This window comes from Babylonia areolata, chromosome 6 (assembly GCF_041734735.1).
Source record: "Babylonia areolata isolate BAREFJ2019XMU chromosome 6, ASM4173473v1, whole genome shotgun sequence".
Taxonomy (NCBI): domain Eukaryota; kingdom Metazoa; phylum Mollusca; class Gastropoda; order Neogastropoda; family Buccinidae; genus Babylonia; species Babylonia areolata.
Genome location: NC_134881.1, coordinates 7595105 through 7618148, shown reverse-complemented (window position 1 = coordinate 7618148; position 23044 = coordinate 7595105). Strand labels below are relative to the sequence as shown.

The window sequence follows — 23044 nt, the reverse complement described above, 5'->3', positions numbered from 1 at the left end:
TAGCTCAGTGTGTCACCAGCTCCGTTTCGCAGATGAAGCAGCTGTTTGTCTTAGTGTTTCTTTCAGCCTCTCTGTCTCTGTTTCTGTCTCTGTCTGTCTCTGTCTGTCTTTCTGTGTCTGTGTCTGTATCTCTCTCTTGGGCTGAATGTGATGATGATGATGATGATTATGATGATGATTCTGATGATGATGAATATCATTGTTATATGATAACTTTCCCTGTGAATGTCATCTCAAAGCATTGCGCACTGAAGCACTGCTGTAAAATGGTGTTGTGTAAGCTTATGTTTGCAAGATTGTCAGTGTATTGTGATAAAGAGACAATAATAACATGATAACGTGATGCAATGACAACAACAAGAACGTGACAACAACCACAACAATAACATGACTGAACAAAAAAGACAACAAAAACACTGTAGTGAAATACTGACGGTTCGAATCCCACACTCGCCTTTATATTCTCCCTCTTTACTAGTCCTGAGTAGTGGTCAGTCTTAGCACTAGATATATATAGTCATCAATCAGCCGAGATGATAAACCGAGGTCCCGGCCGTGTACGTGTAGCATGCACTAGCGCACGTACAAGAACCCACGGCAACAATTCAGTGAAAGGGTTGTCCATGGCAAAGTTCTCAAAAAAAAAAATAAATAAATAAAAATAAAAAAAATAAAAAATAAATAAAATACTTTGATGGGAAAACAAAATTTAATACACTTGCAAACAGACAAAAAGGGGGAACTCATACAGTAGCGACACGCTCTCCCTGGGGAGAGCAGCCCGGATTTAACACACACACACACACACACACACACACACACACACACACACACACACACACAGAGAGAGACAGAGAGAGAGAGAGAACAAAAAAAAAAAAAAAAAAAAAAAGAAAGAAAAGAAAAGAAACTGATGTCATAAAAGAGCAATGCCGGCAAAACAATAAAATACATACGTGCAATTAAGACTGTCTGTCACTTGTTTTTCACCTGTTACCCTTTTCTCTATCAATTTGTATCCACCTGTAGTTGTGAGAGCTGTGTGAGTTTTATAAGATTTACTTCATAAACATTCCTAATAAATTTTATTCTTCGAGGGCTGAATTGTATCAAAAGTATATCTGTTGATAATACTATTATAATGATGCTGTATGTATCTGAAAATTAATGGTGCCATCCGTTTATCCTCCATGCCCCAGCTGGGGTCAAAGGATTTAACCTTCTTCATTCTTGTCGAAAACATATATTTATGAGACCCTGTGCACTCACATAATTGATCGACTGTCTTCAAACACACATGCATGTGTGTGCGTGTGCGTTCCTGTGTGCATGTGTTTGTGCACATTTAGTAGCTGAGATAGTACTGTCTGTGGCTCCCTGGATACTGCTTCTGAGTGACATGTGATCTGTGACTAAGACACAACGTGTTTCACCACTGATCTGATTTTCTTTTCTTATCAGTGGAGTTTCATTGATGAAAACGAAACTAAAACCTTTGGATTTTGTTTGTCGCAAAAATGTGACGAACACGAGTATTTTGTGTGGCGTGAACAACTGTACATAAAAACAGAAATAAACCTAAAATTTAGGTATTTTGCTATGATTTAGTGTTGATTGCAAAAAGAAACACTGTTCACTGGTGAATGATAGCGACAATTACGAACAGGTATGTTTCCTGTGCTTCTTCGATCACAACAAAAGCCACCGAATGACATCAAACGGCGGTTTCCAGACAGGTTTTCCTGTCGCACTGCATATTTTGGACTTTGCTGTTTGTTTTTAAGCATAAAGTCGCTAACTGAGAGACATAGCTTTGAATGGAAACAATAGTTTGTACAGAGTTCTTGAACGGACTTTCCCTTCGAAAGTGGACATGACGTCATAGGCTGCATACTGTCTGCATCGCAGAAGAAAACTTGAAGAACAAAGTACTTTCCTGACGCTCTTTACGAAGGAAGAAAAGTCGCGATGTTCTGTTATCGCAGTGCTTTCGGTAATACAGATATAAAGTGATCAGCGGTCATTCGCTACGCCGTACCTGTTCGAAATAGAATACTTCACAACCTCGGTTCCCAACAGTTGAGTTACTGAGTAGACCCATCTATCCCCGAGTTCTTGAACGAACCAGCTGGACCTGGAAAATGGCATCGAATTCAGGGAACGGATGGACTTTGAAGAGGAAATGGCAGAGAGAAATAAATGTAAGCTATGATTTGAATATGAGAAACATTGTCATTTGGTGTTAATTAACATCAGTTGACTGGTGTTTGCACACAGGTAAATCTGCAAAAGACAACAATAAAGTGACAAAACAAACTCACAAACTTGCTCAGCAGGACAAACTTTCACTGTTTGTGCCTTTTATTTACTAGTGTGCTTGCTGATGGGAGCATTCACCATCATTGGCCAATGTGTCATGTTTTAAGAACTAACGAAATAACAAAGTTGATTGTATTTTAATGTTTATCAGTTAATATTCTTGTCTTGATTCCATTTAGAGTTCAGTTAGGATACATATAAATATATATATTAGTTTTAATTCAAAATACAAACTTAAGTTTGACATCTTCTTTCCCTAAAACACATTTGGGTCTCATTTGACCTTGTGAGTTGTTCATGAAGTATTATATTTATAATTGAAGGGAAAGATTTTTTTTTTTTTTTTTACAAATTAAGGCCTAAGGGACATTGCTAAATTTATATATTAAATATTTGGGCAAGATTCCTAGAGTTTTCTGTATAGAGATTTGCCATTCAGTGATTTGGGGATTTAGCCATATTGTTGGACTTAGGTAATGATTTGTTTCATTTTTTTTTCTTTTTGCTTATTACATTTGCTGTAAATTTTGAGCATGTTTTTATGTTACTTGTTACTGATGTACTGCAAAAGAAAAAGTACTATCTATGAGAAGGGGACATGGAATTGAGATACTGAAATTATTTTTTGTATGACTTACACCTGTTTCTATTTAATTTCACACATTTGATCTAGCTGCAAATATGAAATTGAAATAGAAACAAAAAAAACAAAAACAAAAAAATCATGAATTATTCATGAAGTAATCATGAATAATACTTGAATGATAACACAAAATAGAGTCATAAACTTTTTGTGTTGAGTTTAAGTTAACAGTTAAACATAAAAAAGCTGCTGTTATATATTTATAGTGTTAACAGCAGAAAAAGAAACGCCCACCCATTCAGTTCACATACAAAAGCAAACAACAACAAAAACATAAGGTATGTCATACAAGAACAAGAGAGGCAGTGCCTTCAAGACTCACTTGTGATACACTTAATAAAAAAAAAAAAAAACCTTATCGTTAAAATGTGTTCTGTATTTTTTATTATAAAGCTTCGGGTTAAAAGAAAAGAAAAAAAGTCCTTACGCCAGATTCGAACTCCGCGTGTTTGGGTGAGAAGAAACTGTCTTACCCATTACACTATCCTGGCTCCTTAACTAACGTTCAAAAATATAATATTTAAACATGCTTTTTTAAAGGGCTATAAATCGATTGCGGTATTCACGGTGAGAACACTGTTTAAATCATATTATTCTGGTGTATCTTGGGCATTCAAAAAATCTTTAAGGGCAATTAAAAATTCTTTTTAAGTCAGCGGTAAAGGAGACGTGGCTATCCCCGCAATCACACTGCAACATTTAGCCGTTTTCTCTGGATCTTGATAAATGTACAAGTGTAGTTACACCCGCCGGGAACTAGTGTACGACATGGTCGATTCAATTTCTCTTTCATGTTCATTGTTGTTTTATAGTTTTAAAGTTGATATGAAAATTGAATATTTTCGTTAAACTAATAACACGTAGAGCCAAGTACAACTACTTCTAAACATCTTATGAAGTGAAAAGGACTTCATTTTGAGAAAAGTCAAGACTGGAAATTTTTACGTTTTATCAGTTCAAGGGTATTAACTCGCATGGTTTATTATTTTTAACTGTGAATTCCGACTGATTCCGTGGATATTTTTATGGCAGTTTGGGGCATAATCCAGTAAGTGATGAGGCGTTCACAAATCTTTCTCTGAATGAATATTTAACGGTCTCCTTCTCCAGCTTTCCATCACATGTTATCGTGTATTATCGTTTGAATATAGAATTGAACGGGCAGGTCAACAACTTGAAACAAAATAGCATCGTTCACGTTCGCGAAGAATATGAGCATGCGCTTTGAATGTGTATAAATATGTGTACGCAATTGATTTTTGCCCATGACCTTCAGGGCTCAGCCAGTAGATCTATAAAGTCCACTCGTATTGATTTTAGTATTTTCTGAAAAAGACCACTTGGGCGAATGAACATAGTGAAAGCCCTGTACACTGAGAGTAAAACACACAAGCTTTTTATGTATTGAGTATAATTTCAAAATGTAATGTTTAAGATGAGAAAGATCAGTTTAAAGCAAATTAAGTCCCCTAGCATTAATTACAGAGTAATTTCCCTTTTTTACTATCTGCACCAAAACGTTTGCAAAATAAATATAACTTCCATGCTTAGCAAAAGAAGTTCCTGTTTGAACAAAAAATGATAAAAATGACTGCTCTTGTTGTTGTGTCAGAATATCAGATCAAAGTGCCAAGTTTAGAGAATTAAAAAAAAAGAAAAAAAAAAGTAAATGCAGTTTGCATATAATTTGGCTTCTTTTTAAATTTTTTTATGTGCCCAATCCGAGAGGTGCAATATTGTTTTAAACAAGATGACTGGAAAGAACTGAATTTTTCCTATTTTTATGCCTAATTTGGTGTCAACTGACAAAATATTTACAGAGAAAATGTCAATGTTAAAGTTTACCATGGACACACACACACACACACACACACACACACAATCGAACACCGGCTTAAAACATAGACTCACTTTGTTTACACAAGTGAGTCAAAAATGAAACAAAATAATTGTAAGTTGAACATAGTGAAAAATGCAAGAAGCCAGCCTGAATTAGTGAAATTTATACTCTTTTCTATGAACAGTGATTGTGAATACCTTTGTTTTAGGAATGCACTTATAAACCTCCTCAAGTTTTTAAAATTTCATGTGTGTGTGTGTGTGTGTGATGTTTTGTTCAAAGTGCTACAGCCTACATGTGCAAAAATTGCTGACAAGACTATGAAAGCATTTGAATTACTTAATTAGAATGTTCCAAATGTTAGAAGACTATTTTACAAATAATTGTCAACATGACTTAAAAGTTTTCCCCCACTTGCCATTTTTTCACTTTCCCTTTCAGGACCAGGTTTACCGCAGTTTTCAGCGTAACCTGCAGGTAACGCCAGAGCTGATCAAACGACTTGGGCTGGAAACAGAACTCGAAGGACATAGTGGCTGTGTCAACTGCCTGGAGTGGAATGAAAGTGGCAGGTATAAAGACTGAATGATACACAGTAATAAGTCAATAAAAACACTGTGTAAAGTCCTGGTTCTGTGTGTGTGCATGTGTACACATGCATGTTTTTATTTATTTATTTATTTTATTTATTTATTTTGTGTGTGTGTGTGTGTGTGTGTGTGTGTGTGTGACAAGGAATGTGGTTTACACAATTACTTTGGCATTGTTGCGTTCTGGTTGCTTATGAAAAGGATAATGGTTATTGTTAATTCATCGCAGTTATTGAGAAATGTGTGCTGGATCAGTTGGTATGTGTGCTGCTTTAAGAGAATGGATATGAATGAGGGCAGTGAATGAAGAAGTGACTGTGGATTGTTGTTGTTTTTTAAATTTATTTTTTTCTTTTTTTTATGTTGTTCCAGTCAACCTGTGTTCTCTTTGACTGGTTTTTAAGAACTGACATATATTCAGCCATTATGGTTGGCTGGTCTATAAGCAATATGATTTGATTTGACTGTGTGGACTGTGTGTGTTCTGTGCAGCTTGTTGGCCAGCGGGTCTGATGATGTTCAGGTTGTCATCTGGGATCCCTTCTTGCACCGCTCCATCACCATAATCCGCACCGGACACCAGGGAAACATCTTCTCTGTCAAGGTATTGTATTGAACTGTATTGTATTGTATTGCTCTTTTTTTTTTGTCAGGGAGAGTGTGTTGCTAGAGTACTGCACCACTCTTTTTTCGTTTTTGTTTTTTGCTTGCAAGTGTGTTGCTTTCCTATCAAAGTGGATTTTTCTACAGAATTTTGCTAGGGACAACCCTTTTGTTGTTATAGTTTTTTATTTTTTAATGTGTGCTTTGTACATGTACACATGGGCTTCAGTTTATCGTATCATCTTAATGACTAGTGTCTAGACAACCACTCAAGGTCTAGGGGGGGAGAAAATAATGGTGAGTGTGGAACTTGATCCTGTGCGCTCAGATTCTCTTGTTTCCTGTTTCTTATAACATAGCCACATGTGATGTGTGAAATAGTGCCTCTGTTTGTGCATATTTATGTCAATGTAAGTAAGAGCACTTCTTTGTGAAGATCTGACATGGTTGTATTGTGTGTAACTAGTTTTATAAGGAGGCATCAAGCGTTATGGTTTTTGTTCGTGTCTACCAGTTCCTGCCTGCGTCTGGTGACAGCACCATAGTGACTGGTGCAGCTGACTGCAAGATCCGTGTCCATGACCTGAACATGCAGGAGACATCCCGCGTGTTCAGCTGTCACGCAGGACGAGTCAAGCGTATCGCTACGGCCCCCAACGTGCCCTATGTGTTCTGGAGTGCTGCTGAGGATGGCTGCATTATGTATGTCTGTGCATGTGGATGTTGGTGATTTTTTAAGATTATTTTTTTGATAAACAGAGAACACAGTTCACAGTCATACAAAAAGTTTTCAGAATACAGTTGAGATATTTGCAAGAGGTTATCAAGAGGTTCCCGCTGGAGTCGACAAAGCCATTAGATAAATATTGTCACAGGAATCACACACAAACACACACACACACACACACACACACAGAGTCACATGTATTCCTAAAAGAATGCATATCAAGCACAGAAAATCGATGATGAATATGACAGTTAACAAATTAGTATTCTTGAAGGTGCATAATCTAAAAACCTAGAAGAAATGTATCCACATGGGGAAATTAAAGCCTTAGTGATTACCATTCTGTGTGTCTTTCAGGTACGTATATAAATCAGCTGCAGATGTGTGAAATTAGAGCTAAACTAGAAAAAAAAGTCCATTTAAGTGTTTGATTTACAAGAACAGCATTAAATTTATGCTTGGTGTCTGCTGAACTGATCAAGGAGGTACATTACATTGTTTCTGACATGGCTCTTTGGCATTTGGTGGGGATGGTGGTGCAAATGAGGATAAGGAAATATTAGTAAAGAGGAATTGGAGATCAAGGGGGTGGGTTGATGGGAGTGTGAGAGATAGAGAGAGAGAGAGAGAGATTCTCTTCTTTATTGCACTTTGATTGAACTTAACTGTTCTTCAGTTGATTGTTTTTTTGATTAGCGTTCATTGCTTTTAAATATGTAAAATGATCCATGATATGTAATATGTAACCATTCTAAACCTTAAAACATGTCCATGCCTTTTAACTCACTCCGGGCCCTTTCCTACTGTTTTCAACCGTTTCAGACAAAAGAGCCAGATCAGGGCTTCAGATAGTTTTGAATTTTTGGAGTGGCACCTAATTTCCATAATGATGTTATACATCAAGAATATCTTAACTGACCTATCCATTCTTCACTGCGACCAGTAAATGCAATCGAACCATATAATTATGTGACCTGGTTCGAGACAAAATTTGACCAAAAAAAAAGAACGCCAGAGAATCGACAGACAGAAAATACGAAAAAAACTTAGCCGTATGGAGAGCACAGGACAGGAGTCATAATGGCTGCCGGAAAAAGAGGGCGCTAGCCAGCGGGACAAAGGGGAGGTTACCTACTTCCGGCAGGTTATCGGCCGTAGTTTCGTTTTCTCCGCACAGGCAGATAGTAGTTTGCACAGGCAGGAATGTCAGACCCCTGCTGGAGTCTGCACGAGTTGGGTCACGGTAAGTATGTTATTTAAACGTAATTTTAGATAGAAAATTTCCTATTTGTTGCTGTGCTCGTGAGCAGGAGAGTTATTTTCGCAGTGGCTTGTTTACGTCAACAGTGCATGTCGACAATGGCGTCTGACTCAGTTTCTTCTCAGCCATAAGGCAGACAACAGAATTAGATGAAGGGGCCCTGTCATGGCTGTATGACATTCTGAATTTAATCAGTTTCAGACTCTGTGTGCTTTTGTGGCTTCATTTACAAGTCATCAGTGGGTGCAAATTTCGAACAAAAAATATGTATACTCACTGTGTGATAGCATGAGAAGTCTTATATTTTGTCCCCAACTAACTTGTTATATTACTGATCAGTTTGGAAGTTTTCAGTTCATAAATTTGGATGTTTGTTTTTTGGCGATTTTATTTCTTACCCATATAAATGGGTCATCTTTGGGGAAAGTCAGGGGAGCTAACTGGCAGTACTGAGTGAAGAGGTTTTTTTTTGTTATAGTTGTAAATACTGGTAAATGTTCTTTGATACATGTAACTTGTTCTTAAATGTGTCAATGTAGTTTTTATGTGATTACATGATTACTTAAGTATACTTGATTACTTAAGTACACATACATGTCTTTATTACATATGTAATATTTGTATTGTGAGCATGAGCAACACAACCACATTTGAATTTTCTCTTTGAGGATAATAAAGTTGAGTTGAATTGACCTGACCTGATCTGACCTGACCTGACTTGACATGACCTCATCTGGCTTGACTTGACATCTTTCTGTCCCTTCCCCCAACAGGCAGTTTGACCTACGCTGCCCAGAGGCCAACCCCTCCCTGCCCAGCAACATTCTGGTCAACCTGAATGCCCACATGGGGGACTATGCCGAGGCCAAGTGCCTGGCCATCAACCCCCTGCGGCCGGAGCTGATGGCTGTGGGGGCCAACGACCCCTACGTCCGGGTCTATGACCGTCGCATGTTGAGCTGTCGCAGCATGAAGCTTCCTGGTGATCCAAACAATAGGTATAAGTGGGGGGAGGGTGTGTGTGTGGGGGTGGTGGGGGGGGTGGGATTCTTCATCTATGATTGGAAGTGTATTGTATTGCTTTTTACTTTTCATTTCACATTAGATTTCTCTGTGCGAAATTCAGGGCTGCTCTTCTTGGGTATAGCGTGTTACCACAGTGCGTAACCACCCATATATTTTTTTCTTTTTCTCTCTTTTCTTTCTTTCTTTCTTTTTTTTTTCCCTGTCTGCAACTATATTTATTTGCTATCAAAGTTGATTTTACAACAGAATTTTACCAGGGACAATAAATCTCAGTTTATCATCTCATCCGAGTTGATGAATATTAGTTCCAGAAAAAAACAGAATGTTGATCAATACTTCACCATGCATATCCACCCATCAGAGAGATATAGAAACTATCATTTAAAGACAGTAGTCTTGAAGAATGAAAATTGCAGACTTGCCTCTTGCACTTTTCTGGGTTGTAGTGGCTCTGGTGCTTTTGCTTTGGAGCCATATGTTCTAGAGATACATGCTTAAAGAATAAAAAGGGAATGCTTTTTTTAACTCATTTCAGAGGCACAGAAAATAATTTTTTTTCAATCTTTTTTTATTTCTAGAGTGATCCATTCACTACTGATAATATGTTTAGATATATATTGAACTTTCGGATGGTCCACTACCAATATTGAAAAGGTTTTTTTTTTTTTTAATTATTGAAGGAAAAAACTGCTCATAAGTTCTGAGCTGGCAAGTAAACATAAATTGTCCTTTCCCAGCAGCGAAGGCACAGTCACAAAGGTCTTATGTCGGATGTGAGGTATCCTGAGATGTCGAGTATCAGTAGAAGAGCAGAGCTGGTGAGATGGAGTATAGATATCATGGCATTATATATCATCATCACGTTTATTAAACATAACCTTAATGCCACTTCTCTTTCAGTCATCTGCTTAGTGTGAAACTAGGTCACCTTAGCCAAAGCATAGCTGAAAACTGCCCGTGCAAGAGATTGACTGAGACTTATGGGGGCTGCTGTATTTAAACTGCTTTATATCTTTGGAACCACTCAGTCTTGCTTATTCTTTTTAATATGAAAGAGAGAAATATATGAAAAGAGCAATTAAAAAAAATCTTGTGAAAAGTGATTATTATCTTCAGTTTCAGTTTGTTGACTGATTACAAGCAGTGACTCGCTGCCTTTTCCGTGCATGATCTTGTTCCCAGTTGTCAGTGTTGCTGGTGGGTCACTGTCCGCAGCGAACTGAGAGTTTTGACTTTCATCAATAACAGGCCTAGTATTTACAGCCTGAGCTAAAGTATATTGATGTGAAGCTCAAATTCCGTTAGAAGTACGGAGTTGAGCATCCATGTTAATTGTTGAGCAATCGCAGTAAAGTTTGCTTCATTTGCTGTCAAGAAAAAGGGATGACATAGACAACATGATATTGAGGCTATAGGTGAAGGACTGACCTTTCATCTTATGTAAATATTGGGACTTTTGTGTGATTCAGGGCAGAGAAGAGCCTGATTGAAAATTCCTCTTACTTTTGGTCGAATGACATCGCCTGCAGTTGTGCTAGCGTGTCATTGACTAGTGTCACCTCCAGTGGAAAAACGTGTTGTTGGCGTTTTTATTTTTTTAAGCAGTGTTAGGGTTAAGTTTATTGTCATCATAAAATAAGAAATGATGTGCAGTTGTGGGTAACTGTCCCTGTCTGTCTGTACAGGTTTCCCTGGGATCACCCCCACCTGGAGCCACTGGAGGGGGAAGACTACAGTTTGCCGGAAGGATGTGTTCAGTATTTCATTGCAGGTCAGTTGTACGTGTTTGTACAAAAGTAAAACTTGTTGGAAAGTTTGCTTCGTTTCAACAGTAAAAAGACAAACAGAGAAGTGGCTAAGGGAAAAACTGTCAGGCAAAAACAACAAAGAAATAAACCTTTTTCAGCTTTTGAACATGACATTGTATTGATTGATTGAATTGTATTACTTTTTGTCAAGATATATTTCTCTGTGATACATTTTAGGCTTGGGAGAGCATGTCGTCATAGGGCAGCGCTACCCATATTTGCTTTTCTGTTTGCTAGTGTATTTGTTTTCTTATCAAAGTGGGTTTGCTGAATTTTACCAGGGACAACTGTTGCTGTGGGTCTTTTTACATGCGCTAAGTACATGCTGCTCAGGAGGCATAGGTTTATCTTTCATTTGAAAGAAGGCACCCAAATCACCACTTTTGGTCTGGTTGAGGGGAAGAGTATTTGGGGTAGTAATATGTACTTGAACCTTTGAACACTCATTTTCTAACTAGGTGCATTACCATTTGGCCACTGTCCAATGGAATTTTTTTTTTTTTTTTTTTAAAGGTGAGCCCTGCTTTTGGCCTGTATTTTAACATCTTGCATGTGGCACCATTCATACTTTCTTATAGTCCAGGCTTTTGTACAAGTGTGTTAGTTTTCTCTCTGTTTGCTGTGGTGAAGTATACATTACATGGAGATATAAATTCCATGAGATATGAATTCCAAAACACAGGCGCTTAGAATTTGCAGAAATAGGAATGTAGAAATTTCTGATAAAAGTAGCCTTGTAAAACCCAAGTAAAATTATGAATTCAAGTTGTTAGAAATTAAAGATAGGAGCAGTTAAGAATTGTAAATACCAGGAGTTCTAAAAATATTCCAAGAATTCCAAATACAGTTTAAAAAACACACAAAAATACAAGCAGTGTGATTAAAAAAAAAAAAAAAAAGAGAGAGCTAATCCTGTGTATCATTTTTTAATATATGATATACATTTTCCTGTTGTTGATGCTGAGTATATCAGGGAACCTGCCTAGTTCACACAAGCATGTCTGTCTGATCTGTTCACAAGGATTTGAACCTGTTGGAGAAAAAGTCCCAACAGTAATCTAGTTATCAGCAATGTAAGGTTTGACTCAGACAACAGAAATCCTTGTTGAGTGAAATGGCAGCCACATTCATGTTGTCATCATTGCATCATATCCAGGTCTCTAGGAACATTAAGTTTGATTCAGAGAACAGAAACCCTTGTGGAGTGAAATTGTATTACTCTTTTTTTGTCACAACTGATTTCTCCGTGTGAAATTGGGCTGCTCTCCCTTGGGAAGGCACATAGCTGCAGTGAGAACACCGCCTGTTCAAAAATTGTGTCTGCTTGCAAGTGTATTTCTAAAGAATTTTGCCAGGGACAACCATTTTGTTGCTGTGGGTTCTTCAACGTGCGCTAAGTGCATGCTACACATGGGACCTTGGTTTATTGTCTCATCTGAATGAGTAGCATCCAGGCCACCACTCATTCTGTTGAAGAAAAAAAATACTGCTGAGTAGAGGATTTGAACCATAGCGCTGGGGTTCTCTTGCTTTCCAGCTTACCACAAGGCCACCATTCGAAGCTGCTTTCATGTTGTCATTGTCATATCGTGCAGGTCACCTGCCACAGAAGCAGTCTGACTATCGCAAGCGGTACCGCACTCTGGCATCGACGTACGTGACGTTCAGCCCCACAGGCAGGGAGCTGCTGGTGAACCTTGGGGGCGAGCAGATCTACCTGTTTGATGTCAACGCCCAGAACTCTTCTGCCTCACTGCGCTACCTGCCGCCTGCTTGTGTGAAAATAGCCACACCCGCCAAAGGTGTGTCAGATCTTGCGAGCCTTAGCTGCTCATATTCAATGTGATTGGCGTGTAAATTTGCAGATTCTGTTGGGGTGATGAAGTTAGGAAGTTATCCTCAAGCCTTAAGTTTTAATGTTATCTTTGACTTATGTTTTAGGGATAATCATGATTGCATTATTTATTAAATGTGAAGTAGTTTTCTTTTTTTTTTTGTCACCTGAGAGTTTATTTTCAAAACTACTCGGTATCATTCAGGTTTATCCTTCCAAACTTTTCTTGTTTTACTGTTTTATTATTTACAATTCTGTTTTATTGAGGGGATTAGGGTGGAGTGGAAATGTGGTTATGAGTGGGAGTTGTGTTTTATTTTTATCTGCATTGTTGTGTGTGATTCCCTTCTTTCAGCTAAGAAGTGAATGCCCGGTAGTCCAGAAACTGATTTTGTGTGTTTATAAATACAGAAATATTTCAGTCATGTCAGAGTTTGTGACATTCCTCTTATTTGCCAGTAGTTCTTCATTTTCCTTTTTATATGCCTGCCACTCTCTGAATACAGGACTGAGAATTGTTCTGCACAGAAAACACTCAAGAATTGTCATGGACAGAAAATACCCAAGAATTGTCATGCACAGAAAATGCCCATGAATTGTCATGGACAGAAAAACCCCAAGAATTGGTATGGACAGAAAACCCCCCAAAATTGTCATGCACAGAGAAAACTCAAGAATTGTCATGGACAGAAAACGCTTAAGAATTGTCATGCACAGAAAACGCTCAAGAATTGTCATGCACAGAAAACATCCACTCTGAAAGGCATGGACGCAGTGCAAGAACAAAGAAGAATAGGGGGCTGGTGAGTTTAGGAGTGTACTGTGTAGTGATGACAGGAGGAGCTGGACATAGGCATATTTAACTAAAATGTGATGCCACAGATAGTGTTTGTCAGCAGATTATGAAATATTACAGCAATTCTAACATCTTTCTTACCATTGTTCTTACCAGTGTTCCTGATTAAAGTAGCTTGAAATTCAGTGTGTAACAAAAGTGATTTTACATGCTACTATTCAAACACAGCCTAAAATAATTGATAGCTTGACAGAAAGTTAGCCATAATTTTACAGAGCATTATTCAAGCACAGCCTAAAATGATTGATAGCTTGACAGAAAGTTTGCCACAATTTATGTCCATGGGTTGAAGAGCATATAAAATGTCTTTCAGTGTGAAATTAATAAAGAATGAAACCAGGAGATCCAATGATTAACAAATAGTAAAGAATGGTAACTCTCTCCATTCAGTCTGTCATTGTGATTGGATGAGTTCTTCATTCATGGGCTGCAACTCCCACATTCACTCATGTGTGCACAAGTGGGCTTTTACGTGTGTGACTGACAGTTTTTACCCGGCCATGTAGGCAGCCATATTCAGTTTTCAGGGGTGTGCGTGCAGGGTATATTCTTGTTTACATAACCCACCGAACGTTGACATGGATTACAAGATCTTTAATGTGTGTATTTTATCTTCTGCATGCATATACTCATGAAGGGGGTTCAGGCACAAGCAGGTCTGCACATGTGTTGACCTGGGAGATGGGAAAAAATCTCCACCCATTACCCACCAGCCACCGTTACCGAGATTCGAAACCGGGACCCTCAGATTGAAAGTCCGACTCTTTAACCACTATTGCGCCCATTGGATGAGTTGTAATTCATAGGGGAAAAAAAGGTAAAAGAGATACCTAACTTGATAGACACATGGCATGTACATGGATGGAGACTGGTACTTGAATGAATCCCTGGTGGTTTTGTTGTCCTCAGTTTTGTGAACCCAACAGGATCCCACTGTGGCAGTGTGTGTGTGTGTGTGTGTGTGTGTGTGTGTGTGTGTGTGTGTGTGTGTGTTTATCCATGTCCATGACAAAGAGAGTATTGGTTTCATTGAACTAACAACTTTTACTCCCATTTGTGAACCCCTGAAAAAATACCATGGACAGCTCTGCTATGAACTGTGTTGTGGCACATTATTCAGTCTGGAAATGATACTGGAAAAGGAGTGTTTTTTTATTGTGAGAGATAACAATAATTTTTAATCTCCTTTCATGTGTTGGTGCACATTCAGCATAATTTGTATCTGTCAACAGCGGCCTGCTCGCAGAGCAATGGATTCAGTGTGCACCGCAACGGCACCAGCACCAACGGTGTCACCAATGGCATTTCCTGTCACCCGGTCTTCCCTTCAACCTCCTCCTCCTCCTCCAGCGTAACTTCATCTGACGGTGCCAGCACCAGTGCGAGTGCCAGCACCAGCACTGCCCAGCCACGAGAAAGGAAGAGGTCTGTGGAGGGATTAGTATGCATGTACTATAATCCGGGTTTGTATGGTCATGGAAGTCTGGAGAAGTCTTAGAAAAAGAGAGAATCATTTCCAGGGCTGGAAAGGTCTTAGGAAAATATATTTTGCACTCAGGGTCTGGAAAGGTCTTGGAATTTTGATATAACCCTTGACCAGTATGATTCAACTAATGCTAGCTACTGAATCACTACATTGCGCCACGGAATAATGTTATAATGTCACAAGGTATTTCAGACGCATCGACAGCTCATGTAGATGTCCTGTTCTTTATCTCAAGATCTGAATCTGCATTACTTTGTAAAGCAACACAATCACAAGCAGCAGACTGAATTAACATCTGTTCATGATGATTGTCTTTTTCTTTTTCTTTTTTTTTCTTTATTCAGTAGATGTTCACAAAGTACTTTACCCAGTGCACAGTTTTTAACTGAAATGTGGGCATATACTAGATACTGGGCATTTACAAGATTATAGTAATAGTATTATTTGGACACCGTCAAAATGATCATGTGGAGACAGATTTGGTGCTGTTGTTTTGTGTTGGGGAAACCGTGATGTCAGTGTTTGTACCACAGGCTGCGTGGTGAAAACACCCAGGCTTCAGCTTTAGTGGACCGGCTGAAGAAGCTGGCCAATGACTGCTTTGAGCGAGAGCAGTACAGTCAAGCTATCTACATTTACAACCAGGCCTTGTCTCGCAGTCCCAACATGCCCATTCTTTTGGCCAACCGTGCGGCAGCTTACATGAAAAGGAAGTGGTAAGCTACTGTTCACATCTGTGTGTGTGTGTGTGTGTGTGAAGACTTCAAGTATTATGTGGGATTAGGATGAGGAGTTTCTTTTATGGCGGGTCTTGCATAGTAGGTTTTTTAATTGTATTGTTGTTGGTGGTGGTGTTTTTTAAAAATTAAAAAAACAAACAGAAAACCAACCTTCCACCCGTTTCCATTGTACCCCAACCCTGTTTTGATTTTTTGTCTTTTTGGGAACTGCTCTTCACAGAGATGTGGAGATGGTGAATTGTGGATTCTTTATTGCTTGTTATCAATGTTGGGCACTCCAGAGAAAGAAGGTGATATTAATCTTAGCATGTTCCATGCCAGTGTTTCTTAGGGTTTTATTTCTGTATATGTTGTAGTGTGCTGGCTGACATGGTTTTGAGAAGGGGGTTAGTGCATGCTGAGATGTGGTGCAACAAACTTGGCAAGAGTTTGTTTGCTTTTCTTTTATAAATGGCAGAGTCTGGAAACTGTTTCGTATTTGTTATATTATCTTTTTCTCAGCAGTTACTCCCTGTTCTCTTTCCACTGTGCTAAAGTAATAAGTTAGAATATATCATGAAGTAAGTGGTAATTGAAATGAAGTAACCGGTGCAGACACAAATGCTCTTCATTGTCCTAACCAGTCACCTTCACATCTCACTCCATCTCTTTCCTAACCAGCCACCTTCACATCACTCCATCTCTTTCCTGACCAGTCACCTTCACATCTCACTCTGTCTCTTTCCTGACCAGTCACATCTCTTTCCTGACCAGTCACCTTCACATCTCACTCCATCTCTTTCCTGACCAGTCACCTTCACATCTCACTCCATCTCTTTCCTGACCAGTCACATTCACATCTCTTTCCTGACCAGTCACATTCACATCTCTTTCCTAACCAGTCACCTTCACATCTCTTTCCTAACCAGTCACCTTCACATCTCACTCCATCTCTTTCCTGACCAGTCACATTCACATCTCTTTCCTAACCAGTCACCTTCACATCTCACTCCATCTGTTTCCTAACCAGTCACATTCACATCTCTTTCCTAACCAGTCACCTTCACATCTCACTCTGTCTCTTTCCTGACCAGTCACATCTCTTTCCTGACCAGTCACCTTCACATCTCACTCCATCTCTTTCCTAACCAGTCACCTTCACATCTCACTCCATCTCTTTCCTAACCAGTCACATTCACATCTCTTTCCTAACCAGTCACCTTCACATCTCTTTCCTAACCAGTCACCTTCACATCTCACTCCATCTCTTTCCTGACCAGTCACATTCACATCTCTTTCCTGACCAGTCACCTTCACATCTCACTCCATCTCTTTCCTAACCAGTCACCTTCACATCTCTTTCCTAACCAGTCACCTTCACATCTCACTCCATCTCTTTCCTAACCAGCCACCTTCACATCACTCCATCTCTTTCCTGACCAGTCACATTCACATCTCTTTCCTAACCAGTCACCTTCACATCTCTTTCCTGACCAGTCACCACATCTCACTCCATCTCTTTCCTGACCAGTCACCTTCACATCTCTTTCCTGACCAGTCACCTTCACATCTCACTCCATCTCTTTCCTGACCAGTCACCTTCACATCTCTTTCCTGACCAGTCACCACATCTCACTCCATCTCTTTCCTGACCAGTCACCTTCACATCTCACTCCATCTCTTTCCTGACCAGTCACATTCACATCTCACTCCATCTCTTTCCTGACCAGTCACATTCACATCTCACTCCATCTCTTTCCTGACCAGTCACCTTCACATCTCACTCCATCTCTTTCCTGACCAGTCACCTTCACATCTCACTCCATCTCTTTCCTGACCAGTCACCTTCACATCACTCCATCTCTTTCCTGACCAGTCACATTCACATCTCACTCCATCTCTTTCCTAACCAGTCACCTTCACATCTCTCTATCTCTTTCCTAACCAGTCACCTTCACATCTCACTCATCTCTTTCCTAACCAGTCACCTTCACATCTCACTCCATCTCTTTCCTGACCAGTAACACAGTCTCTTTCCTGAACAGTCACATTCTCAATTCTCTCCATCTCTTTCCTGACCAGTCACATTACATTTTACTCCGTGTCTTTCTGAACCAGTCACATTCACATTTCACTCCCATCTCTGTCCTGTCCTGTCACCTTCGCATTTCAGTCTTTTCTTTCGTGTCCAGTAACTTTCATGTTTCATTCCTTCTCATTCCTGACCAAACGCTTTTCTCTGTTTCATTCCTCCCAGGGATGGTGATGTGTACGCGGCGCTGTGTGACTGCCACATGGCGCTGTGTCTGGAACCCAACCACATGAAGGCCCACTTCCGCATGGCTCGCTGCCTGTACGAGTTGGGCTGGGTGCGGGAGGCCTTTGACTGCCTGCAGGTCTTCAAGGGCAAGTTCCCTGACTACGGCACTTCACAGGCCTGCAATGCACTAGAGCGAGACATCAAGGCCGTCATCTTTTCCAGGGTGGAAGGTCAGTGGAAAGCTCAGGCTATGCGTTGTATTGTATTGCTGTTTTGTCACAACTGATTTTTTTTCTGTTTGAAATTCGGGCTGCTCTCCCTGGGGAGATCGTGTCCCCAAGTCGCCATTGTGCAGCATCACCCTTCTTTGTCTTTTTTCTATCTGCTAGTGTCTTTGTTTTCGTATCGAAATTTTGAGGGTGACAAACGTTTTGTTGCTGTGGATTCTTTTACATGGGCTAAATGCATTCTGCACACAGGATCTCAGTTTATCATCTCATCCAAATGACTAGCATCCAGACCACCACTCAAGGTCTAGTGAGGGGGAGAAAAGTCGAGCAAATGTGGGATTTGGTCCTGCATGCTTACATTCTCTTGCTCCTACCACTACACCACCACCCCACTATGGTGAATCCTTATGAATGTGCATGTGTCAGTTGTAACAGTTTATAGACTTGATCACCATTCCGCTCCAGTCCTCTCAGCAGAAATAATCTTTGTGAAAGAAGCTGCAGTATTCCTGGAATATGCCACTCAGTGCTACAGAAAGCTTTTAGGGAATACAAATTTGATAAAATTATGCAAGCTGGGTGTGGAGAGTTGAGATAAACGATCTGTTAACTTTTGGCTCATCAGGTGAAGTTGTCCAATGCTTGGGTCCTCTGTGGTATAGATCCCCGTTGGAGAAGGGTAAGCTGAGTCTTGTGTCAGTTATAGTAGATCAGCAGTGAAGGTCCTGGCTGCCTGTCTGTGTGTGAATTTTGTGGAGTCTCACTCATTGGACAAAGTCCTAGAAAGATTAGTAAAATTTTCCTTGTGACTGGTGGGATCTGGAACAGTTTCTTTTTTTAATTTTTTATTATGATTTTTTAAAAGTTAAGATAATAAGGCGACAATTTTGCTTCTAGATTATAAATTCCTTTTAGTGCTGTCTTTGTTCAGTTGAAAATTTCTGCCAAGTGTCTTTCATTAGATTTCTGTTCCAGATAGCTCTTTGTTGTTCTGAATAGATATTTTATTGTACCTTTTTTTTCCTAATTGTTTCACGTGGTTTCAGAGCAGCAGCTTATCTTTAAAGACAGTATTTATCCATACATTAAAGATAATGGAGCTCAAGAAGAGCTCAGTGTGCTTTCCAAGGAGTTTAGTCTGTACAACATAGCAAGGCTTCAAAATCCCTTGCTTGTGTTCCTTGGAACAGTAGGATGAAGAGTAGTTTTACAAGGTTATGACTAACAAGGATTAAGATGTCTGAAGACCGTGCAACCAGTTAAAAGGAAAGATTAGAAATGTTTGAAGGCAGCAAAGCCATTTCAACACTGCAGTGTGTGTGTGTGTGTGTGTGTTCAGGGGAAGAGAGTGATGCCCGGGCAGAGGAAGGGTCGTCCGGGCAGCGCCGAAAGATTATTGCCTCTGAACAGGAGAAGCAGTGGCAGCAGGATGCCAACGACTACACGCAGCGCTTCTGTGGCCACTGCAACACTACCACAGACATCAAGGAGGCCAACTTCTTTGGCAGGTCAGTCAGCCCGCCTGAAGGCCTTTGCGGTGTGTTCCTCCCCCTACATGGAGTGATGGCCTAGATGTAACGCGTCCACCTAGGAAGCGAGAGAATCTGAGCACGCTGGTGCGAATCATGGCTCAGCCGCCGATATTTTCTCCCCCTCCATTAGACCATGAGTGGTGGTCTGGACGCTAGTCATTCGGAGGGGACGATAAACCGAGGTCCCGTGTGCAGCATGCACTTAGCGCACGTAAAAGAACCCACGGTAACAAAAGGGTTGTTCCTGGCAAAATTCTGTAGAAAAATACACGCAGGAAAAAATACCAAAAAAATGGGTGGCGCTGTAGCGTAGCGACGCGCTCTCCCTGGGGAGAGCAGCCCGAATTTCACACAGAGAAATCTGTTGTGATAAAAAGAAATACAAATACATACATAAATAAAGAAATATTTGGAAATAAAAATCATCGCTTTTGTTTCCTTTACATTAACATTGAAGTAATGTGTTATGTATTATACCCCATGTGTTATATGATTAAGCATCTGGAGTAGTTTTCTGGACAGGGTGCTGTATTGTCATTTTTATTGCTTGGGTACAGTTTACCATTTCATTTTGTATTACAGAGTATATTTTAATCGGATTGGAATTGCCGTGCAGAAGAAAAAAAACAAAAGGGTGCAGTTTACCATTTCTCATTGCTTTGCTGAATATATTTTAACTCTGAATGGTATGCAGAAAAAAAAGGTACAATTGACCATTTCACTTTTAGTACATTTCAGTCTGATTGTAAATGCCATGCAGAAAACAAGCAGGTACAATTTACCATTTCTTTTTGCTTTTCCGAGTATGCTTTATTAGATTGTGAATGCCATGTAGGAACAAAAACCAGGTACAATTTACCCTTTCACTTTGCTTGGCCAAGTATATTTTGATGAAACTGTGAATATGGTGCTGGAAAAAAACAAATAAGAGATGACTCTGCTTGTTCCATCTCCTTACTGTCAGCATAATCCAGCGAGCTTAGTGAGGTCTTGAGTACATGCATACATACTTGTGTACCTATCAGAGTGGGTTTCTTCTGTAGAATTTTGCCAGAGGACAACCCTTTTGTTGCCATGGGTTCTTTCTCGGTGCACCCAGTGCATGCTGCACACAGGACCTGTTTATCATCTCACCTGAATGACTAGACGCTCGGTTTGATTTTCCAAACTTGGGGAGAAAGGCTAAGACTGGGAACCACACCCAGATCATTACAGACACTGTACTGGCAGGTAGGCATCTCAACCGTTCTTCCGCATTCTTGCCGCTTGTTGCAGCAATGGGCAGTACATTGTGGCTGGCTCGGACGATGGGTCATTCTTCATCTGGGAGAAGAGCACCACCAACATTGTGCAGGTGCTGAGGGGGGACGACTCCATCGTCAACTGCCTGCAGCCTCACCCCACCTCCTGTCTCCTGGCCACCAGTGGCATTGATCCTGTTGTGCGTCTCTGGAGTCCTCGAGCTGAGGTGAGATTTTTTTGGGGGTGTGCAGGGGGGTGGGGTGGGGGGGGAGCTCAATTGTGTGTATATATATATATATGTATATATACATGTGTGGAAATATTTTTGTCAGCATCAAACTTGGTTTGATAATATACAAATATTTGTTCCACAGTATGTCTTTACATGGGGCAGTGATTACCAGGAGACACTGATAATCAGTTTTTGTGTGGAGTGCTGCTCAAATGTTTGGAGTTCTTGTTATGATTTGTCGAGGTTGGAAAGTTGTGAGGAAGAAATGGAAAGTTTTAAACTTGGATAGATCTCTGTTATGATTTAACAATGATTGCTGATTGATTTGGGCTGCTTTAGGTGGAATTATTCCATTTCCAGTACACAAGTTTTGGTTTGACAAACACTTGTTTCTGATGGTTACCAGTTATCTGATATGAATCATTAGTGCTGGTAACGCTTTCACCCTTACCTCCTACCCATCCTGCTGTTTTCTCTTTTATTGTTGTTTGTGAGAAGTAACTGTTATGAAATGTGGTTTAATGTTGTGCTGACCATTTGTTTTTAAGTCTAATATGTTCCCACTCAGTGCCAAAAGCTGAACTCAGCTGTTTTTCTTTAAAGATAATGATACAGTTTGGGGCTAGAAACAATCAGTGTACTGTAAGAGGACCCTTTCATTTAGTTTCGCCACATTTTGTTTTCTGACAAAACATGAAGTGGCTGATAAAATGGAAATCGAGTATTTTGAAGCATTCCCTGGTCATTATTTATAGTTATTTTAAAGGTAAAGTCATGAAAACAGCTCTTTCCCACTGCATCATTTCCTGTCGCAGGATGGAAGCAAAAATGACCGGGAAGTGAACAACTCTGATGACGCTGCCTCCGCCAATCAGAAACGCATGAATGCTGACCCCCTGGAGGTCATGTTACTCAACATGGGATACAGGATCACGGGATTCCTGGATGTGGATGAGGATGAAAATTCTGCGGACAATGCAACCTGTCGAACGACATGAATGAGGGTGTGACTGACGGACTGAAGGAGTGTGAAGGCATAGCAGAGACTTTTCCCCAGCCTAATGGTGCACATCACCAATATCTGCCATCCTTCACGGACATGATCCTGGTCAGAAAACTGTGGACTGTGATGTTCTGATACACTTGTGATAAATGTTTTAAAAAAATGCATGTAATGCGAAAAGTGACCACCACTTTCCATCACGAGTTGATTGATTAAAACTAGTTTCATACTTCAGCAGTTTTTAAGGCTGACAGACTTCTTGGGGTGGAAGTTTTTTTTCTTTTGATTGTGAGGCATGCACTGTTTGTTTTATTTTCAGTATTGTCTGTAACAGTGATTGACAGCTATAATTCTTTATGTTGAGCATGTGTTCACCAAGTCTGCTGGTTTTCCTGCCAGGGGGAATGATTCATAGAGGTTCTTTGAATTTGTGCATTACCAATACATTTTATCCTTGTGTTTGATATGCAGATCCAGCTTCTTTGTAAGTGATTTGAAAATGAAGAGTGAAATGTAGGGAAATATTAACTCATCTAGCCCGGCCAGTTTTCTACCCTGCTTTTCAACATTAATAAAGGTTAGTAAATATATATATATATATATATATATATATAATTATATAAATACATGGATATGTATATTTTAAGTATTTCAAGTTGGTAAGGATTTTAAAAAGAAAGAAGGTTAATACACTGAGTTAGCTGGTGTCATAGTTTTCTTTCTTCATATTTTAACATGCAGAGGGTCAGGTAAAAAATATGCTTTACAGACACACACCAATCAAAGAAATCTGTTTTGACTGGCAGCGTAAAAAAGCTATTTGCAGCTTGTAA

At 39.8% G+C, this 23044-nt stretch overlaps 1 protein-coding gene across 1 annotated transcript; it reads left to right on the top strand.

Annotated features, from left to right (window-relative positions):
• Window positions 1-1671: 1671 nt before the first annotated feature.
• Window positions 1672-22466, top strand: LOC143282702 (WD and tetratricopeptide repeats protein 1-like). The gene is made up of 13 exons (XM_076588381.1): window positions 1672-2201; window positions 5244-5374; window positions 5885-5996; window positions 6510-6697; window positions 8757-8981; window positions 10695-10780; window positions 12413-12619; window positions 14740-14932; window positions 15527-15709; window positions 17970-18202; window positions 19542-19710; window positions 21010-21202; window positions 22024-22466. The coding sequence occupies exons 1-13, from the start codon at window positions 2142-2144 to the stop codon at window positions 22204-22206; spliced, it is 2163 nt and encodes a 720-aa protein (XP_076444496.1). The 5' UTR covers window positions 1672-2141; the 3' UTR covers window positions 22207-22466.
• The last annotated feature ends 578 nt before the right edge of the window (window positions 22467-23044 follow it).